Source organism: Orcinus orca, chromosome 3 (assembly GCF_937001465.1).
Source record: "Orcinus orca chromosome 3, mOrcOrc1.1, whole genome shotgun sequence".
In the NCBI taxonomy this organism is placed as follows: domain Eukaryota; kingdom Metazoa; phylum Chordata; class Mammalia; order Artiodactyla; family Delphinidae; genus Orcinus; species Orcinus orca.
In genome coordinates, this window is record NC_064561.1 from 52,385,480 (window position 1) to 52,410,008 (window position 24,529).

The 24,529-nt window shown below is 43.7% G+C and overlaps 2 protein-coding genes across 3 annotated transcripts in view; one reads left to right on the forward strand and one right to left on the reverse strand.

Moving 5' to 3' along the window:
* MED7 (mediator complex subunit 7) overlaps window positions 1-24,529 on the forward strand; it is a 358,603-nt gene that overhangs the window by 97,994 nt on the left and 236,080 nt on the right. The gene's annotated exons all lie outside the window — the stretch shown is intronic.
* Window positions 11,570-24,529, reverse strand: part of CYFIP2 (cytoplasmic FMR1 interacting protein 2) — a 131,639-nt gene continuing 118,679 nt past the window's right edge. For both annotated transcript variants that reach the window (XM_004280982.4, XM_049707786.1), the window contains 4 exons: window positions 24,183-24,277; window positions 18,471-18,709; window positions 16,765-16,912; window positions 11,570-14,515 (listed from right to left, as the gene is read on the reverse strand). In XM_004280982.4, coding sequence (XP_004281030.1) covers window positions 14,348-14,515; window positions 16,765-16,912; window positions 18,471-18,709; window positions 24,183-24,277 — 650 coding nt within the window. In that variant the 3' untranslated portion in view covers window positions 11,570-14,347. The remainder of the gene's footprint in view (window positions 14,516-16,764; window positions 16,913-18,470; window positions 18,710-24,182; window positions 24,278-24,529) is intronic.

A 24,529-nucleotide genomic window follows, 5' to 3' on the forward strand; every position in this document is an offset into this window, starting at 1 on the left:
TCAGGAGCTGGAGTAAGCAGTAAGCTTCATACAAGAGGCACCAGCTTTGATCCAGACAGTCCTGGCATCAGACCCAGGCTCTGGACTTCCTACTTGTAGGAGTTTGGCCGAGTCACTTAACTTCTCTGAGTCTCAGTTTCTTCATTTGTAACATGAGGATAATAGTAGGACCTACTGCCTAAGTTTGCTCTGAGGGACCAAGTAATGATCACTAATGGTTTTTTTTTTTTAAAGAAGATGTTGGGGGTAGGAGTTTATTAATTAATTTATTTTTTTTGCTGTGTTGGGTCTTCGTTTCTGTGCGAGGGCTTTATCTAGTTGGGGCAAGCGGGGGCCACTCTTCATCGCGGTGTGCGGGCCTCTCACTATCGCGGCCTCTCTTTTTGCGGAGCACAGGCTCCAGATGCGCAGGCTCAGGAGTTGTGGCTCACGGGCCTAGTTGCTCCGCAGCATGTGGGATCTTCCCAGACCACGGCTCTAACCCGTATCCCCTGCATTAGCAGGCAGATTCTCAACCACCACGCCACCAGGGAAGCCTGATCACTAATGTTTAATAGATGCTTACTGCATGTCAGGCACTGTTCAAGCAACCGGGGATAGCTAGTGTCATGGTGGACAAGATCCTACTCTTCCTGGAGCTTACCTTCTAGAAACGATAGATGTCCTACAAATATACAAATAAATTTAAAAGTATTAAATCAGAATGTAATAATAGGTACAAAGAAAATGAAATAGGGTAAGAGGCAGGGAATGACTGATAAAATGGTCTGGGAAGGGCTTACTGAGGTGGTGATGTTTAAAGTGAGATGTGACTGACAAGGAGTGAATCATGGGACTATCTGGGGGGAGAGCCTTCCAGACAGAGGGGATAGCTAATACAAAGGCCCTGAGGTACAAGCAAGCTTGGTTTGTTTGAGGGATAGAAGGAAGGCCCTTTTGACAAGGAGCAGGAGAGTGAGACAGGATAAAATCATTCACTCCTAGCACATACCCAAGAGAAGGGAAAACATACGTGCACGTAAAAACTTGTACACAAATACTCATAGCAGCATTATTCACAATAGCCCCAAAGTGGAAAGACCCTAAATGTTCATCAACTGATAAATGGATAAGCAAGGTGTGGTACATCCATTCAGTGGAATATTATTTGGCCATAAAAAGGAATGGGGGCCTGATACCTCCTGGTACAACATGCATGAATCCTGAAAACATTATGCAAGAGGTCACACACTAAAGGCCACATATTGCATGATTCCATTTATATGAAAGGTCCAGAAAAGGTCAATCCATAGAGACGAAAAGTAGATGAATGGCTTCCAGGGCTGGGGGCAGAGGGGGAGTAGGGAGTGACTGCCAATGTGTATGGGGTTTCTTTTTTGGGATGATGTAAATGTTTGGGAATTAGATATAGGCGATTGTTGTACAACTTTGTGAACATAAGAAAAACCACTGAATTGTACACTGGAAAGGATAAACTATGGTAAGTGGATTGTATCTCAATCAAAAAAAGGGGAAAAAGTCAGAGGGCCAGGTGGGAGCCAGCCTAGAAGCTATGTGGAAAAGTTTAGGGTAGATACTCCTGTAACACCCATATTACAGAGGAGGGTCCAAGCACACAGACTGAGTAAGCGACTGGCCCTGGGGCCACACAGCTACAAAGTGACTGAGTTGGGATTCACCCCTAGGCTGTCAGGATCAGAGTCCATTCTTTTATGTAAAGTCTTTATATAGCACAGAGCCTGGCATTCATCCACTAAGCACTCAATACATTCAGTTTCTGCATTCCCACCCCATGCGGCTTTTACTCTCATTGCTGGCCTCCGTTCTCTGAGCTACGCCCCTCCCATTTGCCTCTTACCACGGAGAGAGACAGAGGACCAGATGCCTTGCCCTGCCCCTTTGGATACATCCACTGAGGGGAGCACCCAGTCCTTGTGGGCTGCTTAATTAACTTACTGCCAACACAGTCACACTGGAAATTCTGGTTTGCAAGCTGGGCCTGGAAGAGAGGTTCCAAAGGAATCCAGAGCGTGGGTTAAGGTTTCCTCATGGCTTGTCAGGTGGGGCAGGGGGCCAAGCCGCCATTCCACCTTGGAGGACCTCCGCCCTGATGGTGATGGGGACGCGAGGCAGTGGGGGGAAGGAGTGGGGACAGAGCTGTCCAACTCTGGATTGGCTGCAGCCTTTTTAAAATGGAGCTAAAAATCTACTGGAGATAATTATCTGCTTTTTGCTGCCCAAAGAAAAATGTCACTGTTTGTTTTGTGATAGGTCCAATAAATATATTTATGCCTCTCCAATTCCATCCTGCATTTCCAGAATGCCTGGTCTGTACAGAGTGGTCTGACCTTGAGTCAAACCCCAGCAGAGCCATGAGCGAGTGGTCCCCATTTTAGGGAAAGGCTTCACTGGTAATTTTTAACTTTTTAGGGGCCCCACATTGCTTTAAGAACCTAACACAAATTGTGAACGCTTGACACAGAAAGATACACACACCTACATACACACACCACTGTGCACTGAATTTCAGGGGGACTCAGGTTAACAATTCTTGGCTTTTGGCCACACAAAAAAAATCCTAAATTTTTAAATGTACATTTTTACTGAGGCAAGACTTCATAAAGAATAGTGCACAAATGTTAAAATGATGTGTGAAGATCGATGTAATTTTACATATGTATACGCCCTTGTAACTGCCCTCCTCATAAGAATATAGAACATTTCCAGCCCTCACAATGACTCAAGGAAATTGTGACACCTTGATTTTAGCCTAGTGATTAAATCGGATGACTTTGGTGTTCTGATGTCCATAACTGTAAGAATAAATCTGTGCTGCTGTAAGCCACTAAATTCATGGTAGTTTTTTAAAGCAGCAATAACACAGGGCTATATACCCTCTTTCATTTGCACCGAGAGTAGGAAGGTGCTTGATTCCCCAAAACCCTGTGCTAAGGTAACGCATGCATACTGTCATTTGATTATTGCAGTAACAGCAGAAATAGGTATTATCCCTACTATTACTCTTATCCATAAGGAACCTGACATGAAGAGAGATTAAGAATTTGCTAGTTCCTGGCAGAGCTGGGTTTTCAAGAACCCAGCTTTTAATCAGTTACTCCTTTTTGCCCCCTTTCTTGGCTAAGGAGGATCCCAAGAGAGAGAAAACGAACACCACCATGAACTATCCCAGCAGGCTCTGCCTCCATGCCTGCCTCCAGACTTCACGCCCATCCCTTACTCTGCGCCATTCTGGAGTTTGCCCCAGTCCCTCCTGCCTCTATCCCAACTCCAGGCCTCCCTACCACCCTATATAGTACAACCATCATGGCCGCAGTCAACGCCTGACAATTAGTCCTTTATTCTCTTCTCTTTTATGACAGCTGCTGTTTTAAGGCAGGCTAACTTGACACCAATTACATGGCAAACTTATTCGAGGAGACAGGGAGATTGATGCCATCAGCAGACACAGATGGAACACTTTCGGTGTGTTACCTGCTGTGTAAGGCACAGGCTCTATGGTGGGTGAGCAAGACAGATGCAATCTCTATAGTCATGGACTGTATTCATGTAATAGTCACACAATGAACGTTGAATTATAATTCTGATAAACGGCAAGAAGGTCAAGTAGAGAATGCACAGAGAGTATTTGAACAGAGCCAACTGCGACCTAGGTTTCCAGGAGGAAGGGTGTTTTAAGTGAAGCTTGAAGGATGATGGAAGGCCTGAGTCTGTGAAGGTGGGGAGGTGGAGGTGAGGTAGGGGCGCATTCCTGGCAGACAGGGGCAGGTGTGAGCATCTCGGAAGGGACAAGGGGGCCTGGGACCCTAGGATGAACTGAAAAGAGCCCTTGGTGTGGCTGTTTAACCTGTATTGCTTTCTGAGCCTGGATCTTTCAGTATAGGATGGGAATGTTGATGACAGGGGGAGCAAATTAAAGGAGACTACATGGCAGCTGCGGATGGGCTGAACCCCGGAGATCAGTCCCTTCCCCACTGCAGCCCCGATGAGTCCAGCGAGCTTTCAGCAGCTCAGGGCTGGGCTCCTTGCCAGAAGTGTCTAAGAAATGCCCCAACCAGGGGCTCTTTGATTTCCCCCTTTCCTGTTGGTCTGAAACACCAGAAGGCAGAAATCCCTGGGTTTTATTCTAACTAATGAGGGTGGAGCTTAGGGACCGTATATTTTTAGCTCTGATAGCATCTCACAGCATATTTTCCCAGGGAAACCCTCTGCCTTCCCCATTCTGCCGGAAGCTCCGGGCTGCCCAGACGAGCAGCATCTGGGAACGTGGGGAACAGGCTGAGAGGGGAGCACAGACTGAGGAAATCAGAGTAAATCAAACCAGATGGGGAAGTGGGGACTGGCTTTGGGGGCTGGTTACTCTCCTCTCACCCAGAGGGAAGTGTGTCTTTGTCCCTTCCCACCTCTGGCTTATTCACTTTAGGGGAATTGAAGGCAGGATCTGAGCAGCCCCCTCCCAACGTCTGCAGGGTCAGGGGCAAAAGTACCACATACCAGATGTCTTTAAATAAGTAAGGGTTCTAAATCACACTATTAAACTGTTATGAAATACAGTCTGTCTTCCTAAAGACAAAACACACTTTTATAACACAAAATAAGGTATATATAAAGTCATGGGTTTTATATGGACTACAAGTTGGAAAAAATTCCAAAGATGACTGAATTTAATTACCATTGTGTATTTCTGGGTGTTCTGCTCTTGGGGCAGTGGTATTTGCTTGGCTAAAATAAAGAGATATATAATTCATAAGTTACTATGTATTTATTCTATAAAATTTATTTTTCTTGCCTTCATTTTAACATTATTATGGTTTTATAATCAAGATTCCCACACCCATGCACCTATGGTCAATTAATCTAAACAAAGGAGGTAAGAATACACAATGGAGAAAAGACAGTCTCTTCAATAAATGGTGCTGGGAAAACTGGACAATTCCATGTAAAACAGTGAGATTAGAACATTTCCTCACACCATATACAAAAATAAACTCAAAATGGATTAAAGACCTAAATATATATATTTAAGACCTGAAACCATAAAACCTCCTAGAAGAGAACATAGGCAGAACACTCTTTGACATAAGTTGTAGCAGTATCTTTTTGGATCAGCCTCCTAAGGCAAAAGAAACAAAACCAAAAATAAATAAATGGGGCCTAATTAAACTTAAAAGCTTTTGTATAGCACATAAAACTGTCGACAAAACGAAAATACAACCTATGGAACAGAGAAAATACATGCAAACAATGTGACCGACAAGGGGTTAATATCCAAAATATATAAACAGCTCATACAACTCAATATAAACAAACAAACAACCCAATCAAAAAATGAGCAGAAGACCTGAATAGACATGTTTCCAAAGGAGACATAACAGGTGTCTAACAGGCACATTAAAAGATGCTCAACATCAATAATTATTGGAGAAATGCAAATCAAAACCACAGTGAGATATCACCTCACACCTGTCAGAATGGCTATCATCAAAAAGTCTACAAATAACAAATGCTGGTGAGGATGTGCAGAAAAGGGAACCCTTGTACATTGTAGGTGGGAATGTACATTGGTGCAGCCACTACAGAAAACAGTACACAGGTTCCTCAAAAAACTGAAAATAGAACTACCAGCAATTCCATTTCTGGGTATATAACCAGAAAAAAATGAAAACACTAATTCGAAAAGATACATGCACCCCAATGTTCACAGCAGCACTATTTACAATAGCCAAGAATATGGAAGGAACACAAGTGTCCATCAACAGATGAATGGATAAAGATGTGGTACATACATACAATGGACCACTACTCAGCCATAAAAAAGAATGAAATTCTGCCATTTCCAGCAACATGGATAGACCTACAGAATATTATGCTTAGTGAAGTAAGTCAGACAGAGAAAGCACTGTATGATATCACTTATATGTGGAATCTAGTAATGAAAACAAACAAATGTATATAGCGAAACAGAAAGAGACTCACAGATACAGAAAAAAAAAACAAAAAAACGGTAGTTACCAATGGGGAGAAGGAAGCAAGGAAGGGCAAAATAGGGTATGGGATTAAGACATATAAAGTACTATGTATAAAATAGATAAGCAACAAGGATATATTGTATAGCACAGGGAATTACAGCCATTAACTTGTAACAACTTTTAATGGAGTATAATGTAAAAATACTGAATCACTATGTTGTAAACCTGAAACTAATATAATATTGTTAATCAACTATACTTCAATTAAAAAAAAAAGATTCCCTCTGCTCCTGCCTTTATTGAGGTACAACTGAAAATAAAATTTTACATATTCAAGGTGTACAAAATGTTTTGATATATGAATATACTGTGAAATGATCATCACAGTCAAGTTAATTAACACATCCATTACCTCACATAGTTACCTTTTTTGGGGGTGGGTGGGTGTGGTAAGAACACTTAAAATCTACTCTCTATCATCAAGATTTTTATATAATTTGTATTCTATTGTCAGTAATGTCAAATTAGACAACCTTCCTTGAGCCATTAAAACTCAGAGTTTTTAAATTGATTTCAATATGAAGAAATTCTGTTCTGATAAGGGGTAGCACCTGAAATTATCAATAAGGTTTTTAAAGCAACACTTAGATTCGGAAAACGAACTATGCATTTTATACACATTCAACTACTCTTGGAGTCATGTATAATTATTATTACAGAAAATATTACACAACATTCGCATTTTATTAAATAAATTTATTATATAAATAATCCCTTACATTACAGTTTTCATTGCCTTTTAAAGCAGTATCTAGAGGGTACAGTATTTCCTGAATTGTTCTTTCAAATCTTTCAATTCTGGAATATTATGAGAAAACCTTCCTAAAAGCAGTACATGGCTCAGTTTGTTCCGACCTCCCTCAATCAAAACGATACTTTGACCTATAGTGGCCAAAAAGTAGTCTGTAAACAGGTTAGTTTGGAATTATTTGTATGTGAATCATCTTCTTCCTAGTCATGCAAAATATTTTTCTTTCATTGTTTGTGTGTCTTTATATTTCATTGGAAGGCCATTCCTGTTGCATATTTCACATGCATTTTCATTTGGGAAAGCCAGTTTCTCTAAAATTTATAAAAATATGTTTTGACCCTCTTAGACAAATTTAGATGCCCTTGATTTTTTGTGATGTTAATAATAGTAAGCAATAGTTCACAGTGAGTGTATAGTGACTGTAAATTCAAAGTTAATTTTATTTCCCCCCAAGACCACAGCTCACTCTTTGAGGACTTCCGTGATCTTACTGAACTCTTTTGGTGCATTTTTTTTTACCTTGTCTAAACTAAATCTAATTACTTTAACAGTATTTTGTCAGCAATTTCATCGAGTGTGTAAAAGCGGTTTTAATGAAAAATCTGATATGTGTTTCATCAAATGTTCTATCTCTGAACAGCTCCATAAAATATTGTACACGACCTTTTTTGTTCCCCCCAAAACTGACATTAGAGACACAGTTGTAACCAAGTTTCCTAGTCACAAATTCAAACTATGTGCTGGATGAGGCACAAAAAAACGTTCATGGGTTTTCAGCTAAAAATGCCAATTCGGGGACTTCCCTGGTGGCGCAGTGGTTAAGCATCCGCCTGCCAACACAGGGGACACGGGTTTGAGCCCCGGCCTGGGTAGATCCCACATGCCGCAGAGCAACTAAGCCCGTGCGCCACAACTACTGAGCCTGCACTCTTGAGCCCGCGAGCCACAACTACTGAAGCCCATGCGCGGAGAGCCCGTGCTCCGCAACAAGAGAAGCCACCGCAATGTGAAGCCCGTGCACCACAGCAAAGAGTAGCCCCTGATCGCCGCAACTAAAAGAAAGCCTGTGCACAGCAACGAAGACCCAACGCAGCCAAAAATAAATAAATAAATACATAAATTTATTAAAAAAAAAAAAGACAAATCGTAGGCTAGCCGTCTTTTCTCTTCCTACAAGCCTCTATGTGGAGGCTTGAAAATAGTGAGCATTCAAGAAGTGTTTCTCAAGCAATGGCATCCCAGCCTTCAAACAGTCCAAGGCCCCAGACACAGCACCTTTCCCAGATCTATTCTCTTCTCCATTGTTATGGGTTGAATTTCTCTCCCAACTCAACTCATATGTTGAAGCCCTAAATCCCAGTACCTCAGAATGGGATTCTATTTGGAGATAGAGTCTTTAATGAGGAAATTAAGGTAAAAGGAGGTCATATAAATGGGCCCCAATTCAATGTAACTGGTGTCCTTAGGAAATTATGACACAGACACAGAGGAAAGACCATGTAAAGACACAGGGAGAAGACAGCCATCTGTAAGCCAAAGAGAGAGATCTTAGAAGAGACTAACCCTGCTGACACCTTAATCTTGGACTTCTAGCCTCCAGAATGGTAAGAAAATAAATTTCTGTTGTTTCAGCCACCTGGTCTGTGGTATTTTGTTATGGCAACCCTAGCAAGCGAATCCACTCAACTACCCTATGCTCTCCTGTCATGAAAATGCTTCCTCTTTCCATCTGAATTCCTTCAGTACTTTGCCAAGTCCCTGCTTTCCCTAATTGTGCCCAAGGGTCAGGACTGCCCATGTGTAAGTGGTTCTTCTCCTGTGGGAATTTAAAAAACTATCTTAACATGGATTTCCACATCCTCAGTCCAAGAGTTTTCAAAGAATGTTTCATGAGGGAATCATTAGTGGTGCAGAGAAAGGAGTGTCCCAGGTCATAGCCATCTGGGAGACGTGGTGTTAATCCAGGCTGATTAAGCTCTGCAGGACGTCACAGCACTGCTGACCTTCAAGAGGGGAGAGAGCACAATGCACTCCCCCATTTATTTGAACGTGGAATCTTCTTTTCACTGTGCATTTCTCCAGACTCACAGTGCTCAATGGCACTAGATCAAATATACCAGCCCTAATGATGAGAACCCTTTGAGGTGGTGACACATGGCTGAGAAAGATTTTGAGCTTGTGAAGTAGTCAGTCTCCTCAAGGTACACCAGTAGGAAATGACCTAGAATTGGGAAACCAGAGCTTGAAGGGACCTTGGATTATTTTGTCCACCTTGAAGATGAGGAACCTGAGGCCCCAAGAGATTTGAGGGCTTCCCAGGCTGCAGCAGTGGGGGCCACTAATGCCCTAGAACTCATCTCTGTTGGCAGTCTTCAGGAAAGCAGGCGCTGTGTAACACAGGAGGCTCCAAGCACTGGTGCTGGTCTTAAACATATCCTTCTAGTGATCTTCTACTGCCATCCTTTCCGATGAGTGTGAGAGGTCTCCAGGTGCCTTCAGCCTGGGAACTTCCTTGCCACTATGCTGGGTCTCTCCTAATACCAGGCTTAGCTCAATCTTACTGACCCAAAGCCCCCCAGAAGTCCAGTAATCAAATTCCTAAGTCTAGTTTTGGGGTCCAGACTGGCTGATCAATTTACTATAGTGTAACAGCAAAAGCCCATCCTTTGGAACTGGGTTCATATTCCAGCTTTCACTTAGTAACTGTGTGAAAATAAACACACTGTATAGCCCCTTTGTCAAAGGTGGGATATAGCACAAAAAGTGATGGTGGTTGATTCAAAGGAATGGATGGATGAATGGGATTTAGCATGGTGCCCACACACATTAGGCCTCATTAAATATTAGTTTCCATGCTTCCTCTTAAAACTAGGGATATATTGATAAATGATATATATGGAACAGGATAGAAAGCCCAGAAATAAACCCATGCACTTATGGTCAATTCATCTATGACAAAGGAGGCAAGAATATACAATGGAGAAAAGACAGTCTCTTCAGTAAGTGGTGCTGGGAAAACCGGACAGCTACAGGTAAAACGATGAAGTTAGAACATTCTCTAACACCATATACAGACATAAACTCAAAATGGATTAAAGACCTAAATGTAAGACCAATAAACTGCTAGAGGAAAACACAGGCAGAACACTCTTTGACATAAACTGCAGCAATATTTTTTTTGGCTCCGTCTCCTAAAGCAAAGGAAACAAAACCAAAAGTAGACAAATGGGACCTAATTAAACTTATAAGCTTTTGCACAGCAAAGGAAATCATCGACAAAACAAAAAGACAACGTACTGAATGGGAGAAGATATTTGCAAATGATATGACTGATAAGGGGTTAATATCCAACATACCTAAACAGCTCATACAACTCAACATCAAAAAAACAAACAACCCAATTAAAAAATGGGCAGAAGAACTGAACAGACATTTTTCCAAAGAGGACATGCAGATGGCCAACAGGCACATGAAGAGATGCTCAATATCGCTAATCATCAGGGAAATGCAAATCAAAGCCACAATGAGCTATCACCTCACACCTGTCAGAATGGTTATCATCAAAAAGAACACAAATAACATGTTGGCAAGGATGTGGAGAGAAGGGAACCCTCCTATGCTGTTGGTGGAAATGTAAATTGGTGCAGCCAATAAGGAAAGCAGTATGGAGTTTCCTTAAAAAACTAAAAATAGAGTTACCATATGATCCAGCAATCCCACTTCTGGGCATATATCCGGAAAAGACAAAAACTCTAATTCGAAAAGACACATGCATCCCAATGTTCACAGCAGCACTATTTATAATTGCCAAGACATGGAAGCAACCTAAATGTCCATCAACAGATGAATGGATAAAAAAGATATTATATATGTGTGAGTGTATATATTGGGTTGGCCAAAAAGTTCGTTTGGGTTTTTCACATGATCTGATGGAAAAACCCAAATGAACTTTTTGGCCAAACTTACGCTCACCACCCCCCGCCCCCACACACAAAATGGAATATTACTCAACCGTAAAAAGAATGAAATAGTGCAATTTGCAGCAACATGGATGAACCAAGATATTTTCATACTAAGTGAAGTCAGACAGAGAAAGACAAATATCATATGATTTCACTTATATGTGAAATCTAAAAAAAAGATACAAATGAACTTATTTACAAAACAGAAACAGACTCATAGACATAGAAAACAAATTTATGATTACCAATGTGGGGAGGGAGGAAGGAATAAATTAGGAGCTTGGGATTAACAGATACACACTACCATATATAAAACAGAAAAATAACAAACACCTGTATAGCACAGGGAACTATATTCAATACCTTGTAACACTCTATAATGGAAAAGAATCTGAAAAAGGATATATATGTATAACTGAATCACTTTGCTGTACACCTAAAACTAACACATTGTAAATCAACTACACTTCAATTAAAAAAATAAAAAACAAACAACAACAAAAAAACCCCAAAAAACAAAACTAGGGATATAGTTTGTAGAGTTACACTGTCAGACTATGAATCCCCTAGGCTCAGGAACCATCTCCGATATCTTGCCCAGTGCAAGTCAATTTGTAAAGATTTAATTCCCCCAGTGAGAAAGGAAAACAAGCCATTAGTTTAGGGCGCAATGTGCTTTGTCTTCTTTATCTTTATCTTCCTCCATTCTCTTTCAGGTTGTATCCTTAGTCATCAGTTTTCATGTGGCCTTCCACAGATCAACGACGACTAGAATATGACCCAGAATCAAGACAAGATGCTCATTTCACTAGTTTGGAAGCAGTTTTAATGGAGATGGAAATGTTTATCAACTCAACACAGGTACCCCAAAATACAAAGCAAAATATCATCTTCAGCTGCATAGCAAATATGATTTAAGAATTTAACATCATTATTTGATCACAAGCGTAAATATAAGTCACCATAAATAAATGTAAATTCATTGTACAAAAATCCCCAACAACTCTTAATACAAATATGGTACATTTGACAGTTTCTGAAACAGAATTTTTTTTTAACCTTTTAAAACCTAAGTTTTTATTTTTCCTGGTTCTTAGATACACAAAAAATCAAAAGTGGGGGTGGGCAGTAACACCAGGAAGGAAAGAATTATTAAACCCTTTCGGTGTTCGTAAATCGATGCTGCTGGTGAGCCAGGGAAATGAACCGTCTCTCCTAAAGGTGAAGACCTCAATTTACTGGGATCAAACCTCTTGAGGATAATAGGATTCTACCCAGAGGGTCAAATTCAGGGCTATGGATGCAGGGTGGGAGGGGTGGACTGTTGAAATAGCAATCTCATCCAACAGGTGATCCAAATCTCCACAAAGCAATGGTCAAGGATTTAGAATGATCTCCAGGACTTAATAGCCAGACTTAATCTGAGAGAGTGAGCCAGCTACTGTTCCCAGACAGGAGTGAAGACTCGGAAGGCTCTGGAGCTTAGAAATTTTATGTGGGTTTTGAAGGTGAGTTTTACCTGGTGGTTCTCCCATGTCGTGTAATGCCTCACTTTTGCCTTTGGGACACATCTATGGTCATCAAGAAGAAAAAAATGAGAAATCAGAATAGGAAGTGGCAGCTCCAGACAGGAGGCTCTGACAGCTTCCACCCTGACTCACTTTCCTTCCCAACAAATATTTTCTTTCATGGCTCAGAGCCCAAGGGTAGCAGTGCAGGGGGCCTCTACAGCAGTGGTCCTCAGACTTTCATGTGCAACAGAACAATCCAGCTTGTGGCAAGTGCAGATTTCTTGACCCTGCTCCCAGAGCTGTAGAATCAATGGGTGTGAGATGGGGCCTAGGAATCTGCATTAAACGTGCTAATCTCAGGAGGTCCTGATGTATGTGGCCTTTGGACCATATTTTGGCGAGCCCCACCTCTCTCCTCCCTGGTGAGCATGAGTGGGTAACACAAACCTCTTGCTATGGACACTTCTTTGCTCTTGCCATGGGGTTGAAGTGGGCCATCTGGTTAATGGCAACCATTTCCATTCATCTGCCCTGAGGGAGGAGATCATTACTGTTCTATTTTCTCTCTCTTTTCCTTCCTGGGCTGGGGGAGAAATATCCAATGTCTCACTTTATATGTTCTTACAAGCTCAGGGTCACAGATTCCCTTTGATGATGAGGTGCTCTGCAATGAGAAATTCACTTCCCAAAGGCTTCCGTCCTTCTAAACAGTCTCCCCATGCTTGGTAGGAGATTCTGCAGGGAATTTTGGTTCAGGAAAAAGGAAGTAGACACGTCCCTTTGAGATATACCCCATACCTCAAAATCTAAGTTAAGGAACATCAAGGAAGTTGACAGCCAAAGATAAAATGTCTCCGGAATCTTTCAGCTTCTAGGACAACAAAAGTCCTGATTCACTAGAACAGGATTCCTCTTTGGGGTATATTTTGATATTAAAAGCTCGTTGACAAGTATTATTTATATTCCTTACCTCCTTGACCCCAAGATGTTTCTGGCTTCTATTAAAATAACCCTTTAATATTTTCTTTCTTGTGACAGTTTTCCTTGATGAGAGATTCTGTGCCAAGAAGTGGCCCCTAATTTGGTCGCTGGCTAATGCTGTGGGCAGTGCATGCCTGGCCTGTTCAAAGCTGTAGCCCCAGTGTCCATTACCCTGTGCAACTTGGTGCTCACTAAGCATTTGCTCAATGAATAAAGGACCCTCTCACCATCAAGCTGATGAGGTGGTCTAATAGCTTTCTGTTTTGGACTATGGAATCCCTGGCTGTGTTCTTAAATACTACTTCTACATAGCTGTTCTGACCATCTTCTTACCCCAATTCTACTCACCCATTCCAGTTGTGAATGCATTTCTGAATTCTCTCTAGGAGTGCCCTGAGAGGGGAGTCAGAATGTGGTTTTGGGAGTCCATGGAAGGTCAAAGGCAACACCACAACACCATCTACCATGGTACCAATACCAGGAACCTCGTCTCCCATTCACCATGGCTCTCAGCGCCTGGTCCAGGAGTATTCTTGGTGGTAGAATCCCTGGCGTCCAGAGCAGAAGAAGATGCCATCTTGGGAAGTGGAGGGAGGGAGCCAGAGGAGGTGAAGATGCTAGGAAGTGGAAGCATGGACAGGCTGACATCTTGGGGCATCACCACACTCTTTTCTCCATCTCTAAGACTTCAGTCCTGGGGTGGCACGTGGGCATTGGGCTGGAGGTCTCCATCTGAGGAGGAGGTCTTGGGAAGCAACCACAGATGTAGGGGACCACGAGATGGAGAAAGGGTAAAACTAGGGCTCTTAACACAGCTGAGGGAAAAAAAAGTAAAAAAGAAAAAAGCATACACTGCCCTGTTTCTTTTCTTTTCTTTTTTTTTTTTTCCATTTACACTATGGAGAAACCACCATGGAGATGTTGTGGGAGAGCATGCACAGGCCCAGCCCTCAGGAGGTGCAGATGTGTTTGGGGAGGTTCTTGTTTCCTTCCAGGTCCATCCCACACACTGTCCAGTCAGACCCTGTTGCAGGCTGGTTGTGGCTTTCTCTCTCCTGCTTCTCCTCCAGGTCGAGGGTTTGCAGGACCTTCCGCCTAGCAGGTGGTGGCCAGGGACTGGTGGATGGGTGGTTGGAAGCAGCGCACATGCTCCACAGTGGAACTGTCCGTCTCCACGGACTTCATGTACTTATTCAGGATGGCAAAAACCTCATTGTTCAAGATCTGGTACTTCCTGATCCTGTCTGCCATCTTCTTCAGGGGCTGTAGAAGGACAGGGACGTGCAGGTTAGGGATGGGAGGAGGGGACAGAGAAATCAAGAGAAAGGGAAGAATTCAGTTGAGGGTGGGGTCCAGGGTCCTGATGCTTCAATGATCATGCCACTCTCTTGCTTAAAGGCCTTCTATGGGTGCCCAGAGCTTGACAGTGAAATGTGAACTTGACCATAAAACGCTTTGAGTTTCAAAACTTACCACAAAGCTGCAGTAATCAAAACATGTGGTTCTAGCATGAAGACAGACATATGGACCAATGAAACAGCCCAGATATAAACCCTTTCATATATGGTCAAATGATTTCTGACAAGGGTGCCCACAACATTCAATGGAACAAGAATGGTCTCTTCAATAGACGGTGCTGGGAAAACTGGATATCCACACACAGAAGTTGTTGGATTCTTACTTTACACCATATACAAAACATTAGCTCAAAATGGATTAAAGACCTAAACATGAGAGTGAAAACTATAAAACTCTTAGAAGAAAACAGAGGAAAAGCGTTACGACATTGAGTTTGGCAATGATTTCTTGGATATGACACCAAAGCACAGGTAATAAATAATAAATTGGAATACATCAAAATTAAAAACTTATTTGCATTAAAGGACACTATCAACAGAGTGAAAAGGTGACCCAAAGAATGAAAGAAAACATTTTCAAATCATATATCTGATAAGGGATTAATATCCAGAATATAGAAAGAACACTCGCAATTAAATAACAGCAAAACAAACAAACAAACAAAAAAAACAAGCCAAATGACCCAACTAAAAAGTGAGCAAAACACTTGAATAGACATTCCTCCAAAGAAGATAAACACATAGCCAATAAGCACATGAAAAGATGCTAATATCACTAATTGCTAAGGAAATGTGAATCAAAACCACAATGAGATACCACTTCACACACATTAAAATGGCTATTTCCAAAGATACACAGAAAATAACAAGTGCTGGGGAAGATATAGAGAAACTGGAACTCCTGTGCATTGCTGGTGGGAATGTAAAATGGTGTGGTCACTATAGAAAATAGTAAGGTGGTCCTCAAAACATTAAAATCAGAATTACCACATGATCCAGAAATTCCAATTTTAGGTATATACCCCAAAGCAATGAAAGCAGGGTCTTGAACAGTTATTTGTACACTCATGATCACAGCAGCACGATTCACAACAGCCAAAATGCGGGAGCAACTCAAGCGTCCATCGACAGATGAATGGATAAACAAAATGCGGTGTATACGTACAATGGAATATTATTCAGCCTTTAAAGGAAGGAAATACTGACATGCTACAACAGGGTGAGCCTTGAACACATTATGCTGAGTGAGAATTCCACTTATACGAAGTACCTCTAGAGCAGTCAAACTCACAGAGAAAGAAGGTGGAAGGGTGGTTACCAGAGGCTGAGGGGAGGGAGAATGGCGAGTTACTGTTTCCTAGGCACAGAGTTTCAGCTGGGGAAGATGAAAAGTTCTGAAGATGGAGGTGGTGATGGTTGTGTAACAAGGTGAGTGAATTTAATGCAGTAAACAGTTAAAGATAGCTAAAACAGCAAATTTTATGTAACGTATGTTCTACCTCAAAGCAAACAAAAAACCTTTGAGGTGGCTCCTGCCTCTTTTTCCTCTCAGCAGGTCCTGCAGACCCACCCTCTGTTCCAGCCATACATCTTCATGCCTCTGTGCCTTTGCTCTAGCTGTTCCCTCTGCCTAGAACATTCTCCCCATCCCGCACCCCATTTTCTGCCTGGCTATTTGCAGCTGGTCATTCTGGACTTTGCCCAAGTATCGCCTCTAGGGGGAGCCTTCTGAGGCCCCTGCCCAGCCCCTCAGCCTGCTTTAGACAGCCCTTCTTGATGCTCCCGCAGCAGCCTTGCCTACCCGACACACGACAGCGGCGCTCATCCCATCCCCGTGGCTGCACAACTTTCGTGTTCAGTCAGAGTTTGTGCAGATGACGAAGCAGCATTAGCAGAGTCTGACTGGCACAGGGAAGGTGTGTTTCAGGTCTGGAGGCTGGCCCTGACCTGCGGGGTGATGTGATTCATCCCAGTGGGTTACGAGCCAGTGACTCACGGCTTCTTACGAGAAGGTCACCAGCTGCTGAATCTCTGTACCTACCTGCTGCGGTGTGGGGAGCTGGCCTGCATAAGCAGCTCACCCTCCTCTGCCGATGAAAGGCCTGCTGGTCAGGCCCGGCCCCCACTCCCAGGACTCAGCCACGAGCTGCTTACCACATTCTTAATGATTTCATCCTTCCCGTCCTGCCTCTGTACTTTCAGCAGGTGGTAACAGAAGTCAAACAGGTCGAAGCGACGCTGCTGGCCCAGCAGGACGATGATGGAGCAGCCAGCCCAGTTCAGGCCATCTCCAAAACACTGCCTGGGAGTGGGAGAGGAAGCAGCTGGAGTGAGAAGCAGGAGGCAGAGGGGGAAGGGACCCTCATCTTGGACCAGCAGTACAGCTAGTGAGCTGGCTCACCTCTGGGCCAATTCTCTTAATCTGTAGAATGGGTACAAGGGAAGCTGTGAGTGTGGACTCATTTGTTCCTGGGACTGTGGTTATATTATAAGCCCTGCTAGCTATAAAGAGGTGTCAGTCTGTCGCCCCACTAATGTAAGAAAAATCAGCTTTGAAGAAGACAAATTTGCAAGAAAAAAAATCCAACCAGCCTTTGAGATTTATGTAGCCAGTTAGAATTCTGATGAAGCTCTGTCTTGGCTCTGGAAAGGAACCAGAGGAACACCTGGGAGGGGAAGGGTGGTTTCAAACCAGGAGACCAGCTGGCCAGTGTAGGTGGAGAGGGCAGGGACTGGGGGTGGGGGAGGGACACGATGGGGCATGAACAGACGCTGCTGGTGTGCAGGGCTGCCAGTTCTCTTGGGTCTGGTGAAGCCCAGCCTTCACGCCCCCAACTCTCAACAGCCACCTGGGCAATCTGGGAGGCCGTGGGGCATCTCTTGGCTGGATCGCTCGCCCCTGAATGCAGCGCAGCCCACTGGGAAGGTTCCCCAGCTTCCCCACCGCTGTCGCGGAAAGTGCAGCTGCTCTGGAAACAGCCTTCCCATCCCACTCCCAGCACCACTCTCTCGGGGAGGCCTCTCTGGCCCCCGTGCATGTTTCCTCCAGAGTTCCTGGCTCCTGGAGGGCAGGGCCTGTCTGCCCTCTTCACCACTCTGCTCTTGCTGTGTAGCTGGGTGAGTGACGGGAGAACAGGGCTCTGCTTCTGTCTTCTCTGAGAACAGGACTGGGTTCCTCTCAAAGGCACCCCTGCTTTTTAGGAGCAGAGGCCTCATGAGCAAGGTGGGGCCCACCTTCTGCCAGGGGAGCCTGTCTCTGTTCTACGACCCCTGGAGCTCTGCTGGGGTGGGTGGTGAGATCTTAATACCAAGCCCTCGCCAGAGCTCCACCACCGCCCCCCCACCGCCCCTTCCATAGGCCCAGCTTCTAGTCCCGTGAAGACAGGCCCTGAGAGGTCCAAGGCCCCGATGTGCACACACTCCATGTCTGTCTTCAACCACTTGGAGCCTTCCCTGTGGGGTCCCCTTCTCCCCTCTAAGAGCTGAATCCTAAGCAGTGTTCCAGCTCAGCTGTCGTCTGTGAATTAAATTCCTAAAATCCACTTGTCTCTCTTCATGGGCATCTGTTGTCCTTCCTGCCCTCGCTGCCAAGGGACCTCATTCGATGCACCTTATATCTATTTTCTAGTCTTCTCTTGGCCCTGTCAACCCCACATACCAGGAACTGTCTACTTTTGCTCTGCACAGATGCATGTCCAGCACCTAGAACCCTGACCGACATACAGCACGTGCTCAACAAACCGTTGTTGGACAACCCCGCCCCTGCTCTCCTTTCTGGCTGAGCTCTGGCTGCCCGATGGCTCTTCGGGTGGGGGATGAGCAGGTTGCGGGGTGACCCCACCTTCCCTGGGGCTACTCACTCAGCTGTGAACTCGTTGGTCCCGACGGGGATGCAGTAGACGAACTGCATGGCACTCCACAGCCGGTGGAACTCCACGCACTCGTCGACGTGCATGACGCCGTTGGTGGGAGGGGGGCCCCGCCAGATGGGGTCCTGCAGGTAGCTCCGGATGCGGGTCAGGATGACCTCGAACATGGACAGGCCGCAGCACAGCCGCTCCTTGGTCAGGAGGTCGCCTTCCCGAGCGATGGCGATTTGCTGGGAACGGGAGAGTACATACACCTGCCAGTCACACCTCAGACCCCATTTTCTACCTCTCACCCGATATTCCCAAACCCCAGAGCTGGCTGCATCTGTAATTCATTCACCAGAACTGAGGCCTTGCCCAGAGCAGGGCACTAACTTTATAAACCTGAGTTCAATCGCAGGGGGAAGTCTTGGGGTGTAAAATCGAGGAGCCATTGCTAGAGGAATAGTATAAAAAAATTTCAGTCCACCTACATAATGAAATGCTACGTAGCCTTTGAAAAGACTGAGATGATGCTACTACTAGTACTATTGCTACTACTGTACTACTGCTGGCACACACTCACTGTGTGTGTAATACACCAGGCCCTGTTCTATGCATTCGTTAAGTACTTACCTTATTTACTCCTTACATAAACCCCATGAAGAAGATGCCATTATTATCCCCAATTTATTGAAGAAGAAACTGAGGTTCAGAGAGGCAGTCAGTGAGTGGAAAAGTTGGGATTTGAATCCTAGTAGTCTAGAGCTGTGGATTAAATTGTTAAGTGAATAGAGCAAGTTGCAGAAGAGGACGTGTACTACAATCCTATTAAAAGACATCAGTAACACAATCCCACAGACAGACACACAAAACTGTACGCATGTATGTGTGTGGGGGGGTGAGAGTGTAAAACATTCTAGAAGGATTAACATCAGCTGTGGGAACAGATGGGCTTGGAGAAGCAGGTGGGGTTTTCACTTTTTACTATAAATACTTCTGTACAGTTGAATGTGCTACAATAAGCATATGTTACTCTTAAAAACTTGTCGCTGATTTTACAGGTTATTCCTCCCATTAGAAGTTCTCTGACCACTGTTAACCATCTTCCTTAATAATTTAAACTGGCTTCTCATATGGCATCTGGTTACTACATCTCTAATAATCAGCCAGCTAGACTAGTACTTCAAAACACATTACCGTCTGCAGGAGCAGAAAATATCTAGGGGTAGAGGTCTCAAAGCCATGTGCAAAGATAACAGATATTAACATCTAAGGTCAAAGTACAATCTCCAAATCTAGGGACAAAGCTTAAGAGGGCCGGCTTCAGAGACAGAGAGGTCCACAGGGCACTCCTGGGATCAGTTCCCCAGAGGGCGGGCCCGCCCGAGAGCTCAGTGTACAGTGTGGCTGGGTGGAGTCTGCCTGCCTGCTCCCTGCACGCTCCCCACACCCTACAGCCCCTAGAAAGAGGGCGGCCTCAATTAAATTAATCCATGAAGGGAAGTAAATCAGGAAACACCAGCGCTGGAGCCCTTTAGGAATGTGGGTCAGGAGTGTAGCTGTCATGACAGCTATAAACTGAAAGAAGTCTAGGACGAAAAACGTGAATTGGGGAAGAAGAGCTTATGACCTGTGTTTCGAACACAAGAGGGAACCCTGATTCACGGTGACTCATCTTGATTCTGGTGGCAGAGAAAGATCGCTCCAGCGCAGAGAAGCTGCCACAGTTAGCTAGAAACACTTCTTTTCAAAAACCCTGACCCCAGTGCTTGACTCTGTTCTCACCAGGCAACTCCCTGTGGTAGTATCTGGACCCTGACAGGGCTCTCCACTTTAGAAAGAGAGTGCCTGGTACAGCGAAGATGCTCAGTAAATAAAGAACCCACGTTTGTTCTCGAGCCATGATTATTCTCCTTCAGAAATTAATACAGAGAGTTCTGGCTTACTAGTTAACCTGTGCATTTAGTTAGTCTGTATCAGTCCTCAGGGCCTGACAACTGTGGGAGGACCTAAAGAATTAGCAACAGGGTTTATAAACCTGCAGACAGATTTTGAACTCTAATGACCCCCCCTCAACCAGAGCCAACCAAAGGGCCTTGACTGAAATGGTTAGGGGCTTTGCCCCTTTCCTGAAAAACTGTTTACCTTTATGGGTTTTCCTATGAGCTACAAGAGTAAAATCTGGAAAAAAAATTGTAAAAATGTTATAAGAAAATAAAAATCTCCCATAAATCCCATCACCCACAGATGAGCTTTCTTAAAATACTTATGTATGATTTATTTGTGTTTATGTATGTGAGCGTGTATATGTATCTATTTTAACACAGTTTGGGTCACACTATCTACATTGTTTTTTTCTCTTAAGAAACTGGTACTAAAAAAAAATTTCCTTTAGTATATTCAGTAATATGGTTTTTTAATGGCTACATAAAATGGCCATTGACATACGTCATTTATTTAGTTCTCTATTCCTGTTGGTTATTTTAAACTGTTCGCAAGTTTTCATCATTATAGACAACTCGTAAGTAATTATCCTTATATATTACACTTTTTGAGCTTCTCTCTGGTTATCTTCTTAGGATAAAATCCTAGAACTGTTCAGTCAAAGAGTATAACCAGTTTTAAAAGGCTTTTGTTACATAGTGACAAATTAGTCCCAAGAATAGCTGAACCACTGTACACCTGTCTGTGTCCAGTCTGTTCCTTGTGCCTTTAGCAGTTACTTCATTATCATGAAGAAAAGTTCTTAGCCAACTTGCGAAATGAAGAGCTATATCCTTCTCTTTCACGTTTCATTGATCACTGGTAAAGCAGAACACTTTTTCTCCTGTTTGTTGGCATTTATATTTCTTAGGCTGTGAGTTTTCTTTCATGCCCTTTTTTCTTTCTTTTTGCTTTTAATTAATTATTTATTTATTTTTGGCTGCATTGGGTCTTCGTTGCTGCACGTGGGCTTTCTCTAGTTGCGGTGAGTGGGGGCTACTCTTCGTTGCGGTGCGTGGCCTTCTCATTGCGGTGGCTTCTCTTGTTGCAGAGCACGGGCTCTAGGCACTCAGGCTTCAGTAGCTGTGGCACGCGGACTCAGTAGTTGTGGCTTGCGGGCTCTAGAGCGCTGGGTCAGTAGTTGCGGCACGCGGGCTTAGTTGCTCCATGGCATATGGGATCTTCCTGGACCAGGGCTCAAAGCCGTGTCCCCTGCACTGGCAGGTGTATTCTTAACCACCGCACCATCAGGGAAGCCCTCTTTTTTCTTTTGACATGAGTGTCCTTCTAATCTGAAAAAGTGCACTAAAGATTGTTTGTTGCATATACCCTCAATCTGTGACTTTGTGTTTCATATATATATATATATATATATATATATATACTATGTGTGTATGTTTAACATAAATTTTAGCCATTTCTGTTCCACTCAGTGGGGAATTTTTTTCTCTCTCTTTCTGCCATTCTTTTCTGAGTTAACAAGGGTATAGAAAAAGCATCTGTGAAATCATGTGGAAACATATTTCTGCATGGAGTACTTTGATTACATTTAGGTTACTTTGGAGAAAAATATCTCCATGCTCGCTCTTTCCTTTCTGTTTTTTAGAAGCTTTTTACTTATTTGTTTATCACAGGATTGTGAAAGGCAGCTCAGCTAAAAAGACAAAACAGCTATTCGCCCATTTTATAGATGGGAAAACAAAGACCAAGATATTAAATGTCTAGCACTAGATTATGCAACAATTCAGGGGTAAAGCTGGAAAGAGGAGTCCTTCAACTCCCTGACAGAACATTAATTCATGATAGCACTGGGCAACAAACCAGGTCACCTCAATTTTTCCTAGAAACAAATACAAGCAATGCAATACAGTTAAACTCTCCCAACATTAAACATGTAGCAGAATTTCCCTGTCACCGACCTAGAAGTTATGTGAGTTCCCTGAACCCCAGCAAGCTTGGACGTTCATATTTTAAAAATGTTTCTCTGGTCTACAGGAGGACTAAGTTTTGGACTATTTCTCAAGGGCTGGGAGACTTATAAAACTGGCATTTCCTCTCCGGCAGAATGTCTAGGCTTTTGTTTGTTAAACATCAGCATTTGACAAATTGAGATTTCTATCAGTCCCAAGGAAATAGTGTTCATCAGAACAGGGAAGGAATTCACAGACTTCTAAGTGGAAACACATGCCGAAGCCTGGGTGTGAGAGGCCAGATTCTTGTAGGATGACACCAACAGTGGAGCAGACACATTTATATGTCGCTGGCTTGGGGGATTTCTCCCTAGAAGGCAATCTTTAGAGGATCTCCTGTGTTCAGCCCCGGAAGGCCAAAAAAGAAAATGTGCATATTTCACAGTATCTACATTCTCTCTGTGGTGACTAAACAACCCAAATGTCACTAAGTGTTTAGTCACTGTTTTCAGTAGGAGGTGGGTGGCCTGCAGGGGGTGTGGCTGGGGCTGCTCATCAGTGTGACACCTGGGCAGACGGGGCCCTGTCATGGGCTCCAACACTTGCCACGTTTTTCGAGAGAAGAGGCCGCCTTCCGCCCTCTGCGGAGGATGAGAATTCTTCTGATTCATGAGCTTTTGTGATGATAGGAGAGAGGACCTTAGGGATGCTAGTCCAAGAGCGGATCTGAATCCTAAACCTTTTAAACAGTCGGTTTTGGGTTTTGTGGAACAGAACAAGCCATACTGGCTTGTCTCGCTGCAGTGCCCTGTTTTCTCTCCTTCCTGAATTCCTACCCTGATCCGTGCCCTGCCCCACCACCAAATGCTTGATTCAACTTGAATCAACTTGAAAGGAGACAGCACATGCTGTTTGTTTCATCCCTTTCCCCCTCCAAAGTGTCTTCTTTCCTGACTGCCTGCACGGTTTGTGAGTTCTCCAAAGGCAGGGGTCCTGTTTTACTCATCTCCATGTTCAGGTTTGTAAAAATGAGTTTTAATTACAGATTTAACACCTGAGCTCATTCACCTTCAAAAATATTAGAACATTACAGGTAAAGCTGCCTTCTTTGATCTCCCCACCCATCTCTGTCCCTTTCATCTTTCTTCAGAGGTTGCCACCATTATGAACTGGGTGTTTTTCATTTCCTAGGAAAAGTTTTACTTAATATGGTTTTTTGATATGTGTTTAAAAAAATACAAATAGCATCACACCTGTAGTGCAACTTGCTTTATTCACCTAACCATGTGTTTATGGCCTGTCCACACTGATGCATCTAGATCTGATTTTTTTCTTTTCATTATTATGTAGCAGGTATTCATCATTCGAATGATTTTACCACATTTTATTTAGTCAACACTCTACTGATTGACATTTAGGTTGTTTCCAGTTTTTTGCTTTAACAAACAATGCCGTGGTAAACATCTTGTGTTCCTGTAAGAGTTTTTTTTAGCAAAGATACCCAGAGATGAACTGCCGGTTCACAGGGCGTGCGGTCCTAATTCTGAGAGATAACTCAGCAGAATTCTTCATACCTAACGGGGAGTGACAGATACTTGTCTGACTTCCTTCTTTCTTGGCAGGATAGATGATACTGGGTGAAGGCCTGAGAGTCAGCAAAACTCATTCGAGACCTGCCCTTGCCACTAACAGGCTGTGTGCTGTTAGACTTTCTGTTTCTCTCTGGGCCTCAGTTTCCCCATCTGTACAATGAGGAGGTTGGACCAAATGCTCTCTCTCCCTCTAAAGTTCCTTTTGGTTCTCCGAGTCCGTGACAGGAGGATCGTACCTGAGGGGTCCCCAGCCGCTCTATCAGAGGGACCAGGTGAAGTGGCGCGTACTTGGCTTCCAGGCGTTTCATCCGGACCTCCAAACGCTCCCCCTCTGCAAAAGGAACAGTAGGCAGAAAATGAGATTCAGGTCACACCGGGGGAAATGGGGAAGGAAGAGCTCTCAGAGGACCTGGTGACATATTTGTATTCCAACACTTGGATGGAGCGTGTAGAACTGTTTTCCCTGGTTCTGGCAAGTGTGATCAGGACTCACTACAAGGAAAATGTTCTATTATCTGTGCCCAACAGTGGAATCATCTACCTCATGGGGTGGTGAGCTCCCCATCACTTGAAGGATTTAGAC